The following is a 20699-nucleotide window of genomic DNA, read 5'->3' on the forward strand; positions in this document are numbered from 1 at the left end:
GAGAAGCAGAAAGACCAAGGAAGTTTTGTGTGTCAACAGCAGGCACTCCTCTAATTACAGAGCATCTGGACTGCTGGTGGGATTCCACACCTGGGGGAGGGGCACACGGTGCATTCGCTCTAACCCCATTTACAGCATGTTGGCTTTCCCAGAGTGTTACCTTATGGAGCACGCTTCCTTCCAAACAGATGTCACGCCAATGGACACGGCCTTACGATGAAATGAGGGACGTTTGCTGTGTGGGTAGAACAGTTTAACCAAAGCTCCGTATGAGCCTAGGACCGTGGCCATAGCGAAACACGGTTATTTGCTAAACAACGGTTTGAGTTTTCAACAAATCCTACAAACTACATGTGATAGCTTGTGTAAGTATGTGTAATAAATGGAGAAGGCGGCTTATAAAGCCTTTTATACAGCGCTGCGGGAGACGATAGGGCCTTTTATCAATCAATCAATAGAAACCCCATGAGGACAGCTTTGTCCAGCTGGCTTTACACATAGATGTTTATACTCTTCCAGGACATTACAGCTTCCAAACACTCAACCGGTTACAGGGGCTTCATTATAGTAGGGGGGATAATTCCCTTTTAAGTGTCCAGTGTGAAGCCAGGCCACCCAATTTACAGCCGATGTGGGGAGGACCTGCTGAATGCAATCTAAAGATAAGTCTGGCGAGATAAGAGGCCATACATTCAAACATTAGCCTACATCAGAACTTGTGGGCCCCGGGGCACATCTTTTGTGCGAGGAGTAAGGTCTCCATTGTTTTTCAATGGCTGCTCCAGCTCTTTGTTTATGAGAATCTGATCTTTTTTTTTGTGTCCTCTAGCGGCTGCTGCTGATAGTTTAGGACTCCTGCCCCCTTAAGACAATAGCAGCCCCATCTAACCAAACGATTAACTCTTTCATTAAGGAACGCAAACCGTACAAGTCATACGCATTTCACAATTATATGCGTGTGTATGTATGTATGTATGTATGTATATATACGTTACAAGATAATCTGTTGACATTACTACAAATATGCAATTTCAGTACCATTGCTAAGATCTCCGACTGAACGAAGCATTATAAAAGGGCACCATTGAGCACAGTCCGCAGGGAAAGCACGACTATGTCATTTAAAGTAAACTCACCACTTTAGTGAATAAATCCCCAATGAAAACCTAGAACAGAAGCCAAAGTGACGGCTGTGGATATTAAATCCAGGAATTCCACCCACTCCATCAGATACGATTGTTTCCCACATCATCACTTTAATCATTTCAGTGATAGTCCATACGCACACCAGAAGCAAAGTACATATAACACTTTAATGCATATTTAATAACATCAAGTCGTTGGGTATGTGTCCATGAGCAAAGTATCTCAGATGCTTCCCTAACACGCATCCGCTTTACAACGTTCAGTGCATTTTTATCTTTGTGGAAGCAAAACACAGAACCTAAAATTCGGAGATCTTTGGGAACGAAGCAGGAGAGGAGCAGCCAGGAGGTTTAACGTCAAGAAGGCTAATGCGACGATGGATGGTGTTTGTCCAACAAAACATTTTTATACCATAAAGATATGTATAATATTAGGCTATTACAAAACAAGACGGACGTCTTAGAGAAATAGAAGGAAAATAGGCAAGCTCAATGCTAATGCATTGTGTCAGAGACACACATCCAAGGTGATACTTACTACCATCCCGACGGATATATTACGAGAGGCTAAATCCCTACTATAAAAGTGCATATTCAGACTACCATAAACTGTGTAATAACTGTTATCTAGATGAAGAAAAGAAGGGTTACGCAATAAATCTTGTCCATTTTCAGTGGTAGCAGGAGCCGGGTGTAATGAAGTAGTCTATGTGGCTAGCTGTGAGTGGTTCTGGCACGTCTTACTGTATGTCTCCTGGGTCAGTCTGGAAGTCCCACCTTCATAAGGAGGAGAGGGCTCAAGGACTATCCAGTTTCTGCATGTGTTTGTTTTCTAACCTTCCCATAGCTGTTGTGTCATTTTTTAAAAGGTTTCAGAGGGTGACCTGACTTACGGAACAAATACTGATGGAGAGAAGTGTGTTTTTGTTCTTTCATTCACTCATCTTCCCTGATACATTGGAAGCCTGGTCTTCTTTAGATCAGAAGTCTTATTCCCTACAGGTCCACATCAAGACATAAAGCACTGCGCTGTTTGTTTCTTCCAGGTAACCCACTGCTATGTATGTGCCATTTTCTTGGTCCCATGTTTTGGTTTGGTAACGACGACTATACTGCGCCAACGGGGAATGGTTTTAAGTTCAGGTAGATATTTCCAGACAACGTCAGGGTCCCAGAGAGCTTCTCAGATGTCAGAGCCCAGCTCGGCGCACTGCTTGTCAGAGATGTGACTAGCCAGGGATTCGATTATGTTGATGAGCAAAGGCTGGCTCAGTAATCGCAGGCTCGGCAGCTTGGCGACCTTCATGTGAGGAAAATAAGGAGGAAATTATGAGGATGGACAATTCCATTTGAAGGAGAAGACGAGAGAGATAATTGGTAATCAGACTGCCTCGTCACTTGAATTAATAGTCAGGTGTGTAAGCAAAAAAACATAATTAAAGAGCAGTACAGAGTAATAATTTATTTTTAAACATTGGCTCCCCCCATTAGAAACCTGGAATCCCATCTTCTTGTCAGCTGGGGTCTTTGTATGAACCACCCCCTAGTCATATGACAAACCTTGGAACACCATTTACTGATCACACGACAGCTTTAACGGGCAGTTTACTAGAGCTCTACTGCCGTAGCCGCCAAACATGCCCTCTAAACCTGCAATCAATCATGTATTAAAGTGCCACAGAGGAACATGGGATGGATGAAAGCTGCCCTAGCTAAGATAATGAAGCGTCTCTACAGCCAGTTCCCACAGTTCATAGGCTCTTATATCTCCGCAGAATTGATGAAAGGTATGAAAAATGCTGTTTTATCTCATTAATTACACAGTATTAAGCAACACCGCTGCCATTCCTTGACAAAGAAACTTCCAGGGGTGTCTCATACCCGAGACCCTGACTTTTGTCTGTCCCACCTTCAAGAAAATGTCAGTGTCTCACCTTCTACATGTTACAGATCTACAGACTAAAGAAACAGATGTAATGAACTAATTTAATTACAGAGCATTATTATAATGCACGGTTTGCCACCAAATTTAGCTTATATGACCAAACTAAGGGGGTAGTAGAAGCATTATTAAACACTCATCTACAGACATGCCAGAAGGCTTGTTTTTCCCTCAGAAATCTCACGGTGCTGTCACAACCACAATGGATTCTGGGTAGGCGCATGCAAAAAATGATTGACCTTATTTGCATGCACCTACCCAGAATCCCCTGTGGTTGTGGCAGCACCATGAGATTTCTGAAGGAAAAAACAACCCTTCTGGCTTGTCTGGTGTCTGTAGATGAGCGTTTAATAATGCTTCTACTACCCCTTTAATTTTAGTGGAAGGGTTTTCCATCACTTTTACCCACCATAACTTACAAACTAAACTACAAATAGTATATATGTTAGAAGTACGTTTAACAAATTAACTAAACAATGCTGAAACTGTCTAGGCCCCTTTAAGATGGAGACACAAACAATGTCTTAGCCAAAAGGTTTTCTAACATGTCAGCCATCGCTACGATGCTGCTGCAGACCAAGAGGCGTGCCAGTCAAAGAGTACACGTGCCAGTTTTCCCCAGAAAATATCAAACATGCTTAATACTATATTCACTCAAATATTTGGCAATACAGCAATCCCTTCGCTTTATAAATAAGGTTGCAGACAGACAGGATAGAAAGACACACGATGCCTTTATTGGTCCACACAATTAAAGTGTTAGTGCAGAGGAGTCACAGTAAAGAGAAGGGTTATGCGAGAAATGTTAGGTTTCAGCACTGCGGTCCTAGGGATGGAACCGCTTGAAAGAGAGCTTGTAATTGAACATTTGTATTAGTCAAGAAACGTTACAGAGTTGCAGGAGGAATAACACAGCGGAAGGAGCAGTAAAAAATGTACTTATAGAAAGGATGCAGCACATGACATGCACGCAAAGCCATTTCCAAAAAGAGATGGCGTGTAAAGGATGCAGGTCATTTTAAATGCACTCTGAGAAAGTTTCCTCACTTCAGTTAACAAATTGTTGGTAGTAAATCATCCCAAATAAATGAGGTCACTGGGCAAGCCTCCTGGACACATGAGACATTCACACGAAGAGCTACAGCAGGTGGTAGGTAGTGGCATTGGAACCTAGATGATCAAATTCATTTTGTTTTAATTTGGCTGGACCCTTATCTACATAAACAGGATTAAAGGCCATCTGGAACACAGTGCAGCCATGACAAAGAAGTAGAATATGGTATTTGTGTGCAATTAATCGAGCCCATCAATTGACTAGTAAACATACTTGGACATGAAAACAGAGATAGCAGTAACAAAGTGCATGCTTACAGACAAAAACAACCTCTCTAGATCACCTTCAGATTGGCAATCAATGTTCTTCTAGTGTATGAATGGCAATAAAAAGTTCACACATACTTAACAAAACAATGGGCCCATATACACTCACATACATGGTTACAGAAAGACAAATGAAGAGAACAGAACATAGCAAGTGTATAGAAAACCTACTGTTAGCATCGCTTTTCAATATACCGGTTCAAAAACACTGCCCTAGCATTGGAAATGGGAGGGCAACAGGCACCCAAAGCCCAAGAAAAGATGCCACCAACCTTGGTGAACTGATGGACTATGATGTGAAGACAATGTTTCTTCATGTCCAGAGCTTGGGTCTTGTCAGCTGCTTCTAATATCTAGAAGACAAAGTTCAATATAACTCATTAAATCATCCCCAGGACAGAACCAGAACTACCATTGGTGCAGCATGTAAACAACCCTGGGGTTCAACAGCATCAGGAACCTCACTGGTAACGAATCATTGTATTCCAGGGCATCTTACTGCATTAATTACTCTAACTGCTAGCTAGAACCCATTTTATTCCACGCAAAGATCCACTTGTTAGAACCCACCCTAAGGATTGCCCTGTTCTGAAGACATTTTTCACACAAGATTTCTAGTTCCAAATCCCAACCTATAAATATCATGTTCTGCCACCTACAACCCCTGCACTAAAACCAGCAGAAAAATATCAGGGTGCAAAGATTCAATTATTGCTACTCTTCCTGAATAAAAAAAAGCTATCATTTCACCAAGTTAGAATGAAAGCACATTTGTGCATGCATCATTATACCTGAAGTACATTTTCCACGGTCACATTCATCTCCAGGTTCTGCCTGCAATATGCCTGAAGCCTATTACTGAAGAAGCCATAGTAATATGGGGCAGAAAATAAGTAGCTATGGGACTGTTAAGGAATAAACCCAAAAGTGACACAAGCAGAGAAGTAGCGGAAAGAAGAGGGTGAGAGCAAGGCGAGGCGGCGAGTTAATATTCATCATTCATTAACAGGTTACTTGAAGGTTTACTTTGCCAAATTATGGAAATGCTGCGAATTAATGGGAAGGTTTACCACTACCTGGTGGATAGTCACAATCCTTTCCAAACTTCACAAAACAGGCAGCCTGGTAACGCAATGAACTCATAGAAACACAAAGGATACAGGGAATCTTCAGGAGGCATGTTCACCTCCCCGTAGTAAATATATCGCAGGAGAGATTCAAACGCCTGCTTACTCGGCACCATTTCACCAATCGAGATATTCACTTGTCCGTCCTCAGGCATGAAGGAGCGGAACATAGCCTCGAAATAGCTACCGAGACACAAACATAATAATGGCGTGAAGCAAGGTGTTTTTTAATTTTTTTTTTTGGCTCCAATATTCTTGTGCAGACCCGTTTCCCGCTTTAAAGCAGAACAAACCATGCTTTTAAGCACTTGTTAACATGATTTGAGCAATAAAATAATTCGGTAGGCGTTAGCATATAAGCCAACTCCATTTACTGCGAGTAGCGATGGGATTCACCAACTAGATAGAAGACAATGGATCATTGTTCATAGATCTTCCTTGAGCAGGTCCCAGGTGGAATAATGAGATTAGACAGTTAATAATATTGGATTTATATGAAAAACTACAGATTGACAAGAAAAACAATGAAGGAGAGTGAAACACACGTTTGTACTGTTTGGTTTATGGAGGCTTGCACATGATAAGATATTGGCTCCTTTTGCCAATCTAGGCCATTTCTCCACAAGCAGTATGTCTCGTTTGAACAGTGACATATTCTGGCATAGGCTGACTAGGTGTAGTGTTTGCAGGTCCGGGGCGATCAAGCTCCCCAGTAAGCCGTTGCTCAATGGGCCGATTTTATACTATGGAGGACCTAGCTACCAAAGCCCCCCATATAGCATGCTGCACCCGGTGCCACTCATGTATGAAGTCACATTCCAGTGCTCAGCATTAAAGGTGGCAGCTATGGCGGTAAACTATTAAATAGCAGATTATCTGTAGCTTTTGTGCTCCAAGATTTTTTTTAAGAATTTTTTTTTTTTTTTTTTTTTGTAAAGGAAGGATAAATGGTGACAAGGTCTCTGGTGGACCCGCGCCACTGAGGATACAGGAGATTTGTTCTTGTTCCTGCATCTTTTTAAATGTACCATAACTAATCCACATGGGTGGAAGATAAAAATCCTAATTAGAGTATTTTACAGCAATTATGTCTCTCGGTTAACAAAAAAGTAAGGAAACTACCTTATAGGTAATAATGATTTTATATATATATATATATATATATATATATATATATATATATATATATATATATATATATATATATATATATATATCAGAGATAATGCTCTTGCGCATGCATGGAATAAGCTTGCGCATGCGCAGAACGTCACCACGCTTTAGTGCTGACAAATGTTTGCCTTTTTTTCTTATTTTAATCAGCATATTTGCTTTTGCTGATTTGGTTGTTTGGTTTGATTTAATTCACACTTCTTTTGGAGTATTAACACTGATTGTGTTTACATGGAACTGCACTAGTTAAATCTCTGTAAGTGTCTATTACAGACACTGATTGCACATACTTTATGGGTATCTTCTTAGTATATTCCCTTTGGTTATTTAATACATATGGATCTTAATATACTTCTTTATTTGTCACTGGTTTCTTTTAACATCTGCAAGTATCATTTATTTATTATGCGATGTATACTTTTGAATATTTACTTATGTTACTACATGATTATCAATTATTTTACACATGGTGTTAGATTAGATCGGTCTTTTGATTGGCTATCCATTTATTGATATGTGCTATTTTAACTTTTACTTTTTACTTGTGTGGTTAACTTGATAAAGACCTCATCGTGAGGTCGAAACGTTGTTGTTCGTCTTTCAATAAATCTGCCTGATGGAACCCTTGAGTGCCTGGAGCCTTTTTCTATTTTGATTTACTGGGGAGCTGGCCCTTCCTGGCACAGCTAAGCACCTGAGTTCCTGTGGGGACTGTGTGCAGATTCCTGATTCTGGTGACTTTATATATATATATATAACATCATGATGCTAGAGAATGCATGATGCGAGAGAATGCACGATAAGCCTCACAAACCTTGATCTGGCAGCTAAGATGGCTTTGTGCGCCGGTCTGGGGTGTCCGTCCAACAGCAGAGTGATGTCACAGAAATCTCTCCCTGCGCCCTCCAGGCATGCCTTCATATCCTGGACCAAAGAAGTACCTGGGACACAACACACCGGTAAAACTCACACGTAGCAACATATCAACATGAACATTTTGTGAAGGGACTATAATAACATAGAATAAAACTGATCTCACTGTACCATCTTCCCACAGAATTCTAGTTTACGAAAGTAAACTAAAAACGTGCTATGCTATACACAGGGTTCACCAAATCGGTCCTCAGAACAACAAGTTTGTTAACGAGGGTATTTTTAAAGCGAAAATCTATCTTTAGTACACACGACAAGCGGTAGCAGGATGGAATACTCAAGTGCATTTAATATGAACAAAACATTATATCTTCAATGAGAATATAAAAACAATCAAGAATTTATCCTGGCAAGTATCTGACCATTTCTCGTGACATGTACTTCTAACAGTCTGATTAGAAATATAATGAAAATTATGAAATAATAGTACAACACACCTATATCAACGGGCTGATCAGAGTGGATCCGGATGGGAGGCTGCTGCTTCCTGCGAACGATCTCCACAATCAGAGAAGAGGATAGGTGCTCAAATTCCTTCATCATTATTACTTGGTTAAAGTGGGACTCCTTTACCACAAAATTTAAGCAGTGCTCCTAAAGCCGTGAAACAAGCAGACATACTTAAACAAAAATGGCCCCCGGTAAAATGCAAAAGGAAACACATTAAGGGTTCTGCGTTGGAGTGTTAAGCACAGATTGAAAGGAAGATGTGTGTGGCTATTTAAAAAATACAATTGCAAAGGTGAGTCAGAAGCAGGCAAGAGGATGGGAATTAACCTGAGTTAATAGATGTCCCTAAAAATGTGGGCCTTGAGGGATTTCTTTGAAGGCTGGAGACAAAGGAGGACTGGCAGGGCATTCTAAAAGATAGAGGTCTTGTATACAAACACGAGAGGAAGAGGTTAGAGAAGAGCATAGGAGATCATCAGATGAGTGCTGTGTGCAGCAAGGAAAGATTAACAGAGGGGGGATGTGCTACTAGAGCAATGGGTACAGAATAGAGGACTGCATTGGGAGGCCAAAAAACTTGCAGACGGTCTTGCTGGAGGAAGCGGGCGGTCTGCAGTTTTTTGTAACAGAATAAATGCATGCTGCCTGTGAGAGTTTGGGGTCAACGGTGGAATAATAGGGTTATGTTAAAAGTAACACAGATGCAATATACTTCAATAGTCTTTTTTTTTGTAAATTTAAGACTGGTTTTACTGTGACAGATATACTGTGTTTTATTCAAAAGTGACCACTATGAGCACCTTCAAACAACCGCACGCCTTTTTCTTTGGAAGCACAGATGGCACTCTCTCATGCTATGGAAAGTTAAATCCTTGACATACGCAGGTTTCATTTTACCTTTAGCTGGTCCAGCTGCAGTTTGTTGGCATTTTCACACACTACAAGGACATTTTGAAGGTCAACAGAGGCCTCAATGTACTGAACACACAGCTGCTCCAGGCGGGACAGCTTGAAGTGTAGGGCGAGCTTGTATACGTCCATGATGAGAAGGACATCCTGTACATGACCTGGGGTATGCAGAAGGAACACACCAACATGCGTTGAAGCAAGAGTTTTCTGTGTATATGTGTATACTTATATACGCGCACACACACACCTTTCCAAGATAAGAAACATTTAGATTTAGTCACATTATAAGGCCACATTATGCTGAGCCCACCATTATGCCCTCAAAGCATTCCAATACAGATTATTCAGGGATTGTTAGACAGTTTATATTAACAAGAACACAGTTCACCTTTCCGGGGATATTTAATCTTGTCGGTGTACAAGAACTGCATCAGTAGCTCAAAGGGCCGAGCCTCAGCATCGCGGATGGCCACTTCCATCATGGACTGGGATCGGGACCCTTTGATATGACCATTAGTGTTTTCCTGCTTTTGCTGTGAACCTTGACACTCGTCTTCTAGATCCTGCTTCGATTTCATGTGTGCGCATACCTAGAAAGAGAACTCCTTTTTATCTTTAAAAATCATTAACTCTATGTGTCAATAGTTTCTATTTGTTTGTTAATCACTGTTTATAGAGATAGTTGATTTAAAAGTAGAGGAATATGGGACCTTTGGCAAAACATGACAAAGAAGCAAATCTAACCCCCTCGTCTAATACGCATTGCTGAGCCAATTAACAATATGCAACAGAACTAAAAAGGGGAGAGAAAATGCATTTGACAAGAAAAGGAAGTCGGCTGCTCCATCTTATACTTGCGGGTACGGTTTAACCTGTTAACGCCATTACGTAGGTTTATTCAGAGCACCAAACGGAACCAAAATACAAGAACTGTTTTAATTTTTACCGGACACAGTAAATGGTTGGGGGGGTGGGTCTTGAAATGCATATGGGGGTTTCCACAGAACCACGCATTAACATGGGGGCCACTATGAAAGTTTAAAGGAACCTCTCAGCCTTCATATGCATAAAAGTGCATTTGATGGATGGAGTGCCCTTTTAAAGTTCACAGTTTATATTCTAATGAAAACATCTGTTTCATTAAGCAGTTAATTTAAACGTTATAATTGAAACAATGCGGATTATATTCTTTTATTAGCGTTTATCTCAATAACCAAACTAGACAGCCCCCCCCATTCACTTATCCATTTCTAGTGCTATCTGGAATTGCGAAACATGTCATTGATATAAATATTCTACTCAATACTTAGATGCACTGCTTGGTAATTATATGACTACGCACAACTCGCTTGTCCCCATCACATTTGAACCTGTATAAAAGGAATGGAACATTTCAAGCGGCCGTTCCCATTTAGCAGCACATTGCAGTTCAGAAATCTTTAATGTATCTACGTGCGGTTAGTAAAAATGTACCAACCGAATTCCAACAGTTACTGCAACAAACAAATGCGCCAACAACTGGAAAAGACAGGTCATATCCTTTTACAGTAGGAAAAAAACAGATTAGATCGGCCAAATAGTTGTTACCTGCTGGCAAATTCTACGTTTTTATAAGGCAACCCCAGAAACAGAGAGGCCAGTCCAGTTCTCACCTGTCTTTCTCTCTCTTTGGCTTGCATGATCTTCTTTCTAAGCCACGCACATCGAGCGGTTATTATAGCAATGTGCCCACGCACCCTCTCTTCTTTCTAGACATAGAAGAAATAACCAGTAAGTGACATATTCACAGCTGACTCCTGTGCCAAAAGATTACAGGGGTTAATAAATGCTTTTAGACTCAATGGTTCAGTTCTTTCTTACTTTAACGAGTGATTTTAAATGGGGATCCTCGTACTAAGTGCAGTCTCAGCAGTGGAGAAAATTTCATTAGAAAAAAACCCGTGTTTGCTGGGTTCCTTACATGTCTCTTGGTATTTAAAAACTTTTGGCTCCCTGTGGGGCTGTCAATCCTGTAAGCAAAGTCTTCGACAACAGATCGCCGTTACCGCAGGCTTTGCAATAATCGGTTGGATTATCCCCATAATAAATTGTTTCTCTAGAAAATTATACGAAAATGCTTTTATACGAAGTGCTATAAACACGTTTTATTTAGTGAAATACTCACTGAACCTACTCATTCTTAACCTGCTGGCACACCATACAATATAATTTATTACTCACCTCTCCCAGAATAAATTCAATATCACAAAACTGCTGGTTCTCGAACAGCCTGCCGTAATCTTCATGTAAAGTGCACTTTGGGTAGCAAGAAAACTGGAGGAAACAGCATATTTCTGTCAACTTGTTACATTCCTCAGATAGCAGTGAAGCATGTATCAAATAGGAAATAATATTTAACCACATTATTAATGGCAATATTTTACTCTAGTTACAAAGAGCCATGTCACATGTTTTATTATGTATGGCCTTATACAGCGCCATCACATTCCACAGTGCTGTACAATAGGCAAACGGGACATAACGAGTATATAGCATAACAATTTAGACTTACAGAAGGAAAATAATGAGACAAACACAAAAATTGTGTTTATAAGAATAAACTCAGATACGGTTTATTTACTGCGCTACAGAGCACAGTTACCATTTTAAGTGGAAGTGAAAACCTAAGGAAGGTTGATTCCTCCTTTGTCCTTCACAGCAGAGTGAGTGGCCAGAAAGCCTGAGCAGAGAGGGCTTTACATTGCTTGGGAGTCTATTTTGGGTTAAAAAGCAGTGCTGTCCCATTCTCAGCACTGCATGTCTCATTCAGCTCATTGGAAAGCAATATAGCCATGCAAAATTAGATTGGCCCCGTCAAAATTGGGGCACGTTGATGTAGTGGCGGGTTAAGCAATATATGGCTATATAGTGTGATAGAATTCCCAATATTTATGCCCCAGATAGGTGCTTTTAAATAGTATTTACTGGGTGTGCGCTGATCTCTTGCTTTCGTGTGCGAAAGCCAAAGCATTTGGGTTTGTAGCATATACCTCCCAAACAACTACACCAGTTGTAGGCTAGGTTTACATGTAGGTATATATTAGTATAGAAATTGGAGTGAAGACACACGTGATTTACCTGAAATCGATACATTTCCCCACTCCTCACATTGTTATCTACTGTCCCACCAAAGATGTACATCGCATCAGATATAACAGCAGCGGCATGGAATAAACGGCCACTGGGCAGCTGCAAAAAAAACACATTCACCTATATATTCAATGGAATACTGAACTATTACTGACGCACCAAGCCATTTAAATGACGCCAGATGTACGATGCCCTGCCTTACCTCGCTGTCTACACTCGGCTGGATGACTTCCCAGGTCTGCGAATCTACATCATAGCAATGCAGCTCGTTGGGCAGAGTGTTATCTGCTGCCCCGCCAAACACGTACAGGTGCCGGTCGAAAGCCACCATAGTGTGCCCATAGCGTCTCTGGGGGGGCGGAGGTGACCCACGTAAGAGGTGCTCTGTGGGGATACGCATCCAGCTGTAGGAAACAGAACATACCCCGTCACCCGCTGCACATAAACACACAACCTTAGCGAGGTGATCAAAGTTACCAGAGATCAAAATACTAGGGTCCAACATTCAAAGGTTCAACGGAATACAATGTCTATTAGTGTAACTATTCATAATGTCCAATTACGTGAGTTCTGTGTACTGTGAAAGAATATTAAATGAACTCACGCAACTATTTAAATTTACACTATGGTCTCCCAGCTGTTAAGTTTGAAAGAGACCTGCCAGGGAAATATTTCAGTGGGAATTCACAAAAAAAGGAACCATGCTGTTAATCCTGACATGCCTTCACCTTTCACTATGTTAAGTCCTGCAAGTCCATTCTTACCTTTGGAAAATATTTGCTATATTATGCGATTGTGATATGCAACATAGCACCCGGGTTTAAAAGTATTATCAATTACGCTTCCAGTGTATATTTACCTTTTTATATACAACCGGGTTTACAGAAGGAAAGAATTGCTGGTATAAAGTCAAATTATATCAGTCGCATAGAAATATACTGAACCCAAGCACCGTGATGTCTAATATTTTGTTTCAATGGTTATCCGCCAGGAGAGCACCCATTACTAGATGGCAATTTACTGACTAGCTCTGGAATAACATGGACAGAAGACCTTACTGAATGGGACAACCCTATTAAAACAAGGACCTCTAAACACAACAATCTCGTTACAGTCCCTAATCTACACAGACTGGCAGCAAACATTTGACTTTATTTGGATCCAAGTGGTATCTTGTGAACTCAATCTTTATCAGAAAGGACAAGGGAGGATAACATTTTATTGTTATTATGTGTTATTAGTGTTATTATGACAAAGGAAGGAGGAATCCAAGATCTCAATCAGTGACCCTGCTATAGAAACTAAAGAAACAATACTTTGCTTAGCAAACAATACTTTCGTATCTGAGCATAGGATACATTGCTGTATTGTGAAAATGGTTTTATTTCAAGTTGCTCCAATAAATGTTCTTTATCAGCGGACCTCGAGGCTGTTGTTGTTGAGCTAATTCTTTACAGCAATGATAAGAGCGGCTTGTACAACAATCCTTCATAGACTTTCATTAGCCAGCATCTGCAGCCGAGTGAAAACATTATGCAATTACATATTTATCAATTAAAATCCCATAGGCCTGGATTTTTAAGAGTAAATGTAAAGGAATATTTCACCAGAAGCCGAAATCTGTGGCAAAACTAGCTAACGGTCGCAATGTTGTATAACCTCTTCCGCTAGACTGGTGTGAATACAGAAAAAAAACGTTAAAATAACAACGGACAAACAAATAATGGCATCTTACACTTTCTCAGTAAACTCAAACTGAAATAGGTTGTTTGTGATCTTGGCTCCACTTTGACCAGAAAAAACAAACATTTTGTCCCTGCAAACTGCCACCGGAAAGTTACAACAAGAAGGTGGGATCTCTCCGCTCTGTTCGATCTGAAAGGAAACACACAATATGTTATCTCAGATAGACAATGGATTCAATTGGAATTTTGAGTAGGCCTTCTAGACCACGGCCAGCGTGCACGCCGCAAGAGACCGAGATCCGTGCTCATCAACAACACAGCTATGGATATACCTGTTCCCAACAAGCTTGCTCACGGTCCTGCAAACCAATGGTCCACATATCATTTAATCTGAATAGAAGACAAAAATATACATACATTATCAGTTACATACGAATAAATTGGTATGAATTACTGACTGGAGAGAAAGTCGTTTTAAGCTGTTTTGGAATGAATAATGTCCAGCGCATACCTTGCATTTCCATCATATCCAGCAAAAATCCACAGCTTGTCACTATATACAGTGGCGCCATGTGCTGACCTGGCCACTGGTAATCTGCAGGGGGGAAATAAGCATGATCAACCATCAGATTCTGGGCAATAATTGAGACAACTAGGGCTGAAACAACTAATCGATAAAATCGATAATCGATAATGAAAATCGTTGTCAACGATTTTCATTATCGATTAATCGGATCGATTTTTATCGATTATAAAAAGAGGTTTTTTTCAGAGCAAATGCTCTGAAAAACTCCTCTCCTTATATAATCCGACCTCAAACAGAGATCGGATTATAACACCGGAATCCAGATCCCCCGCGACGCTGCAGGGGACCTGGATTCCCCTCACTGTCGGCCGGCCTCTCACTTCCGTCTCGCCCCCTCCCATCTGCCTCCTCCCCCCTCCCATACATCACTCTGCCTCTCTACCCGGCACCGTTACTGACAGGCACTTTCCCTGCAGCTTCATAGAAGCCTCAGTGTAAGTGAAGGTGAGTAACGGAGTCTGTCTGTGCGATGCAGACCCCCACCGGCAGAGAGAGAATCATCCTCTTTGTTATCCGGTGAGTGTCTGCATCGCACAGACAGCCTCCGTTACTGCCCTTCACTTACACTGTGGCTTCTATGAAGCTGCAGTGAAAATGCCTTCAGTAACGGAGCCGGGTAGAGAGGCAGAGCGGTGTATGGGAGGGGGGAGGAGTCAGAGGGGTGTATGGGAGCCACCCTCCAATACACCACTCTGGCTCCTCCCCCTCTCATACGCCACTCTGCCTCTCTACCCGGCTCCCTGGTGTCTTGTCAGAAACGGAGGTTCACAGGAGGCAGAGTGGAGTATGGGAGGGGGGAGGAGGCAAAGTGATGTATGGGAGGGGGAGGAGCCAACGTGATGTATGGGAGGGGGAGGAGGCAGAGTGGAGTATGGGAGGAGCCAGAGTGGAGTATGGGAGGGGGGAGGAGCCAGAGTGGTGTATGGGAGGAGGCAGAGTGGAGTATGGGAGGGGGAGGAGCCAGAGTGGTGTATGAGAGGGGGAGGAGCCAGAGTGGTGTATGGGTGAGTTATAGTGGTGTATGGGGGGTGTTATGAATTTTAAGGGCATATAGGGGGTATAAGACATATCAACATTAGGCATATCAGGGGGGCATAAAACAAATCTGGGGGTAAAAGGTATATCAGGGGGCTCAGTTGCATATCACTGGCATATAAGGAGTATAAGGCATATCAGGGGGCACAGTGGCATATCAGGGGGCACAGTGGAATCTGGCATATAAGAGGTATAAGGCATATATGGGGACAGAGTGGCAAGCTGGGGGTCAGATGTGCATAACTGGGGGCAGTTTGGTAAATAAAAAAATTTAAACAAGGCTTTTTTCTCAGTTTTTATTAAATATGAAAAATAGTTAACATATGAATTAATATTTACTAATAACTTTGTATTAAAACCTAGTTTGAGAAACACCGTGTTTGGGTTCTTGTAGCTTTTATTATTATGTCAGTAAAATAAGAAGGTGAATAGAGAGGCCATTGCAATAAAGAGATGAAAGTGTAAATTGTACGTTTTTTATTGCAATTTTTCTTCAATTTAAAATAATGTATTTTTTTTATCCGATTAATCGAAAAAATAATCAGCCAACTAATCGATTATTAAAATAATCGTTAGTTGCAGCCCTAGAGACAACACAAAAAAGGAAGGATTATAGTGTTTCTGCAGCATTTCCTAAGGCAGTGCAAAACTGAAAGGCGGTTACTTATTTACTATTCTTAACCAAAGTTATTTACAACGGACATATGAATTCGATACATTCCACACCCTTGCAATACTTTGGTAACAGGAGACAGATTTGGACGTCCACGCAACAAGAAATCACACACCAGAGATTAGAGGGACAAAGCCAGCAGGGGAGCAGCGACTCAAAGCTGCAGGTAGTTCAAGCACCAGAAGAAAAGGAACGCTCGCAAGGTATGTGTTATCTCTATCAATGCTTAGTGAATAGGACATGTTGGCTTTATGCAGTTTGAAACCACCTTCCCTCCCACACCAAGAATAAATCAATACAAACCTTCCTTCGACTTTCCACTCTGCCCATAGACCAGTTGCGAATTTGTACTCAAAAAGGTCGTTTTTATTCTTCAGGTTGGAGTTGGAATAGATGTCACCAGTATAGCCGCCTGGAGAAATACACACAGATCGCACATTACAAGTACATCTGGGACACAGCACTGTTACTAATACTGGGGAAAATGTCAAGGAGATAACGTAGTGAAGATATGTTAACTTGAAAACATTGTTTTGTTAAAATTGAACGCAGGTATACACCGAACAAGAGGTACAATTCTTATTTTTGGTATTTTATATAATACCATAGAGAGAAAACTTGTTACAATGTTGGTCTACCCAACTTGGAAGCCAAAAACTCTGTGTAATGTCTGCTACCGTCTCAAATGATCCCAGAAACACTGAAAGATGGCATTTAATATAAGGAGACAATTCATAGGAAGAACAAAGCAATCTCCATTAATTAACGCATTTTCAGGCCGGGTTACTACAGGAATACAAACTAACAATCGTGGCTTCTATTCGATAAATGCGCACAATTTCCACTCAGATTAACTGTGTTGTAAATATATTTTGTATAAATAGAATCTCTAGTAAAAGTATGGGGAATCTAGCGCTTCGTTACAGACACACCGGGTGCTGGTACACAAACAAGTTCGCCATTATCTGTCCAAAGGGATGTTGTGTTCAGCCTTACATCTTTCAAGCGGTATTAATGATATATTAGCATAAGGCCAGATTAAATCCTAGCATTAAGAACTTGAATCAAACGGTTACTTACCAAACACAAACATACTACTTCCGTAAACCACTGCAGAATGGTGATACCTTGGTGCTGGGGGGCTTCCCGTAGTAAAAGCCCTGGAAAAGGAAATACATTATATACATACGTATTACATCTCGTGGTACATATCACTTTTGAGAAGGGCATAACATGTTTTTGGGACGTTACCACAGATTCTTTAAATCAGATCAAATGCCAAAAGCTACACACTGGGGTTTATTCGCTAAACGGAGAGTTTGTAGGAGATTTGTGGTTTAACATAACAAAGTGCAAACTTTGCAAGTATAACCTGTGACAAACCTCCACTCGCAGTGTTACAAATATTTTTTGCTTACTTACACCATAACATAGGGAGCACCAGCATGCAAAACCGGTTAAGCCCTTGGGGGGAGCGCAGATACTGAGCCACTTATATATACCATTATCCTCCAGCCAGATCTTATTAAAACAATTTCTAGGAAGCTTAACATCCATTTTACCTGCACCAGGAACAGTCCTTCACATCAAACCTCAACAGATCATTTAACATGTTCTTCCTGTCAAAACAGACAATGTCAGTGAAATCAAACGACAAGTGAAAGCCCCAAGATGAGATGTTTCCAGATATTATCGAGCAAATACCATTCAAAAACATACTTCATGGTGAGATCAATACAGTTAGAGGCGCAGAGACACCCTGAAAAAGTAATGTTTTTTTCTCCCCAGTAGGGGAAACCAAGGCAGGCAGAAACAGATCACACAGACCCCGATCCGCATTGAGAAGTATCTGCTAAACATTTTTAGATTGCTACTTGTATAGTAACGCTGTTTGGAACCCATTCGCACAGACTTGTTTTTATATTATTTTTAACTTGCAAAAGGGGCATCACATTCCATTACATCACTCTCCTATATTCCGGCTCTGCCAGAATTTGAATAAAACAGAGGTCATCCAGACCAGATTACAATATATAAATGTCCAGAATGTATTTAACATTTGTCTTCAAACGCGTTTTACAGCCATTTTCTTATAAAATCAGAGTGCATCCAGAACTGCTCATCAGGAAACTACCAGAGTACAAAGGGGTTAGAAATGCTACTAGCAAAAAAAGAAAGTGATTTTTGTGAAACTAGATGGGGGATTTTGCAGAGATGGAGTGTGCAACTGCAACATTCCTTGTGATCACACAATGCATTGTAACTTATATCAAAGACATTCTGCGGAGACCGCAGATTTAGAGCATCGGCAGATCAATCACATACCCATTGTCACCACCGAAGACATAGATAGCATCTTTATAAGCCACCACTGTGTGTTTACTGCGCCTGTAAAAACAAAACAAAATACTGTAGTGGGGTACATCGTTTAAAGCATATTTCGAATAGACTATTTATTACTGCCTTGTTCAGAAAAAAACACTTTCATTGTTTTAATTATAGCCTTTGAGTTTACAAAAAATACTAAATAAAATGAGAGAGGAACTCTGACTTCAGGTAGGAGAGGAAATATAAGTGGCCGTGTAACATAAAATAAATCATACTATTCAGGTGATCACACAGTTATATGCAGCGGCAGCTACCTGCAAGTTCCTGGGGCCTGCCTTGAAACTGGGAACCAATCAGCACCCACCTACATCACATGTTCACTGTGATTGGCTAATGAAATGGCACACTGGGTGTACATCTCACCGATACCTCTTGTCCAACGAAGAACTGATCGCTGATACCGTTTCTGTACAACTTTTATTTTTTCAATTAATTTGTGGGTAATTAGGTAGGGAGGGAGAAAAGAAAAAAAAACTTAATAAAATTGAGAATCGTTGGGGGCAGTTTAGATTGTTAGGTAGGGAGAAAAATGGCACTTTATTGGCAGAATCTAAGCAGCTATCAGTGACTGATGACTGCCTCAGACATTGACCCTCTATATGACACCTCAAGAGAAGACATCAGCCCACCACAGCAAGAAGAGACCTGGGTGCTGCCAACATGGCGGAACCCGATTTTATGCCAACACCTGGCATACACTGCCAACATTTTTTTTTATTCTCTGAAAATGTACTTTCCTGGGGGTATTTTGGAGGTGGAGGGCTGGTAAACTGTCCCAAATGAGACAGACATCCCAAAATAACATTTGAAAATTGCAAGTTTGGAACTTTGCAAAGTAAATTCCAAAAAAACATAAATATCTCATCATTGTTTGGTATTTTCAACCCAAAGACGCTGAACTGTTTTGGGTACAATTATTATAGGAAAATATTAGAAAAACAAAAAGTGTTTTTCTCGAATATTTCCATTATTTGAATGTATTATTTATACTACATTTTGGACTATACATCTAAGAATTGTGTCAAACGAATGCTCTGTCAATATATAATTTGTGTGGATGCACGGTTAAAGAAAATGTAAAAATGCCCAAACCCCCCCAATCCACAGTTTGAACAAATAGTAAAGAAGGGGTTAAAGAGTAGACTATAAAAAACACTATCCCAAACTATATGACATACCAAAAATATGATTTAGAGGTGTCATTTATTGTACCAAATCATGCTGATGGAAAACTCTGTATATAGAAGAACCAGGAGAAAAACGTTATGCTCAAATACACTTTAACTAAAATGACCAATTTTAATTTGTTTTTATAAACAGGCTGATTGATGCATCATTGTCATTTATATAAAATGGCCTTCAGTTGTATGTTTTATTTTCAAGCTCACAATATATCCTTCCCATTACAGTAAATGTATTTATCCACACACATGATATATTGCATTGTCTTTAAACCAACTTTTTTTTTAAATCACTCAAAGATTGCAGATGAGAGAAACACCATTATGCCAGAGCATAAAGCGTTTTTTTTATAATCAGAAAAGTGGTCTATGTAGGTACCCGTACTTCCATATACTATGCTATAGGAATAAATAAAGCTCACTCACCTAGCTCCCACAAACTCATCGCAGGGAAGGAGCCTCCTCCATCGGTGCACACTCTCAAAAGGGCCAAAATTCAGAGTCAGGTACTCAACACTGTCAGAACAACTGTGATCAAAGTCAACACTAGGAGCCACCTTAGACTTGCACGCCATGGGGCTCAGCGACTGTCAGACCATCCAACGAGGGCCCTGGTGATGTAGATGCGGTATGAGGAGCGCAGGGTGGTGCCTGGCCTCCTAGCAATAGAAGGGCTTTTAATGGGTGCCACCCATGACAGACAGCGTGTCTCTCACCAGTGCATGGCTCATACAGATGTGTCCATCAGTGCAGCCCGCTCATTCCCTCAGCCTCTGGTATTATTAGTGTATGCCGTCTCATATATCGCGATATATCTTGGAAAAGCTACCATAACGAAAAACAGCGCCACCAGCGACCTAATGAAACCAGGAAGAGGAAGCATAACAAATAACAAAAGTAACGAGAGGAAGACGGGCAGGCTTCTATACGAGACTTTCTGGCTCAACCTCCAAGCTCTATGGT

At 40.8% G+C, this 20699-nt stretch overlaps 1 protein-coding gene across 2 annotated transcripts; it reads right to left on the reverse strand.

The window, feature by feature from the left end:
- Positions 1 to 1637: 1637 nt before the first annotated feature.
- Positions 1638 to 20375, reverse strand: LZTR1 (leucine zipper like transcription regulator 1). Of its 2 annotated transcripts, none has more exons than XM_053473595.1 (20): positions 20163 to 20375; positions 18493 to 18555; positions 17730 to 17786; positions 17248 to 17327; positions 16471 to 16579; positions 14385 to 14468; positions 14206 to 14263; positions 13924 to 14063; positions 12391 to 12592; positions 12177 to 12308; positions 11280 to 11372; positions 10712 to 10807; positions 9448 to 9649; positions 9048 to 9217; positions 8138 to 8294; positions 7582 to 7708; positions 5628 to 5777; positions 5259 to 5364; positions 4740 to 4820; positions 1638 to 2445 (listed from the first exon to the last, which is right to left on the reverse strand). In XM_053473595.1, exons 1-20 carry the CDS (start codon positions 20309 to 20311, stop codon positions 2329 to 2331), a joined length of 2373 nt encoding a protein of 790 aa, XP_053329570.1. In that variant the 5' UTR covers positions 20312 to 20375; the 3' UTR covers positions 1638 to 2328. The 2 variants fall into 2 exon arrangements, with proteins under 2 accessions (XP_053329570.1, XP_053329578.1); XM_053473603.1 differs by having other exon boundaries at positions 1639 to 2445; positions 12177 to 12287.
- Positions 20376 to 20699: the final 324 nt, after the last annotated feature.

This window comes from Spea bombifrons, chromosome 1 (assembly GCF_027358695.1).
Source record: "Spea bombifrons isolate aSpeBom1 chromosome 1, aSpeBom1.2.pri, whole genome shotgun sequence".
Classification (NCBI taxonomy): Eukaryota; Metazoa; Chordata; class Amphibia; order Anura; family Pelobatidae; genus Spea; species Spea bombifrons.

What these genes read in the sequence shown, in the direction of transcription:
- LZTR1 (XM_053473595.1), bottom strand. Translation starts at nt 20,311, where the DNA reads ATGGCGTGCAAGTCTAAGGTGGCTCCTAGTGTTGACTTTGATCACAGT. An exon ending in AAGGACTGTTCCTGGTGCAG is followed by an intron (nt 17,328 to 17,729) that starts GTAAAATGGATG and finishes TTCCTTTTCCAG; the next exon opens with GGCTTTTACTACGGGAAGCC. An exon ending in GAGTGGAAAGTCGAAGGAAG is followed by an intron (nt 14,469 to 16,470) that starts GTTTGTATTGAT and finishes TCCCCCCTGCAG; the next exon opens with ATTACCAGTGGCCAGGTCAG.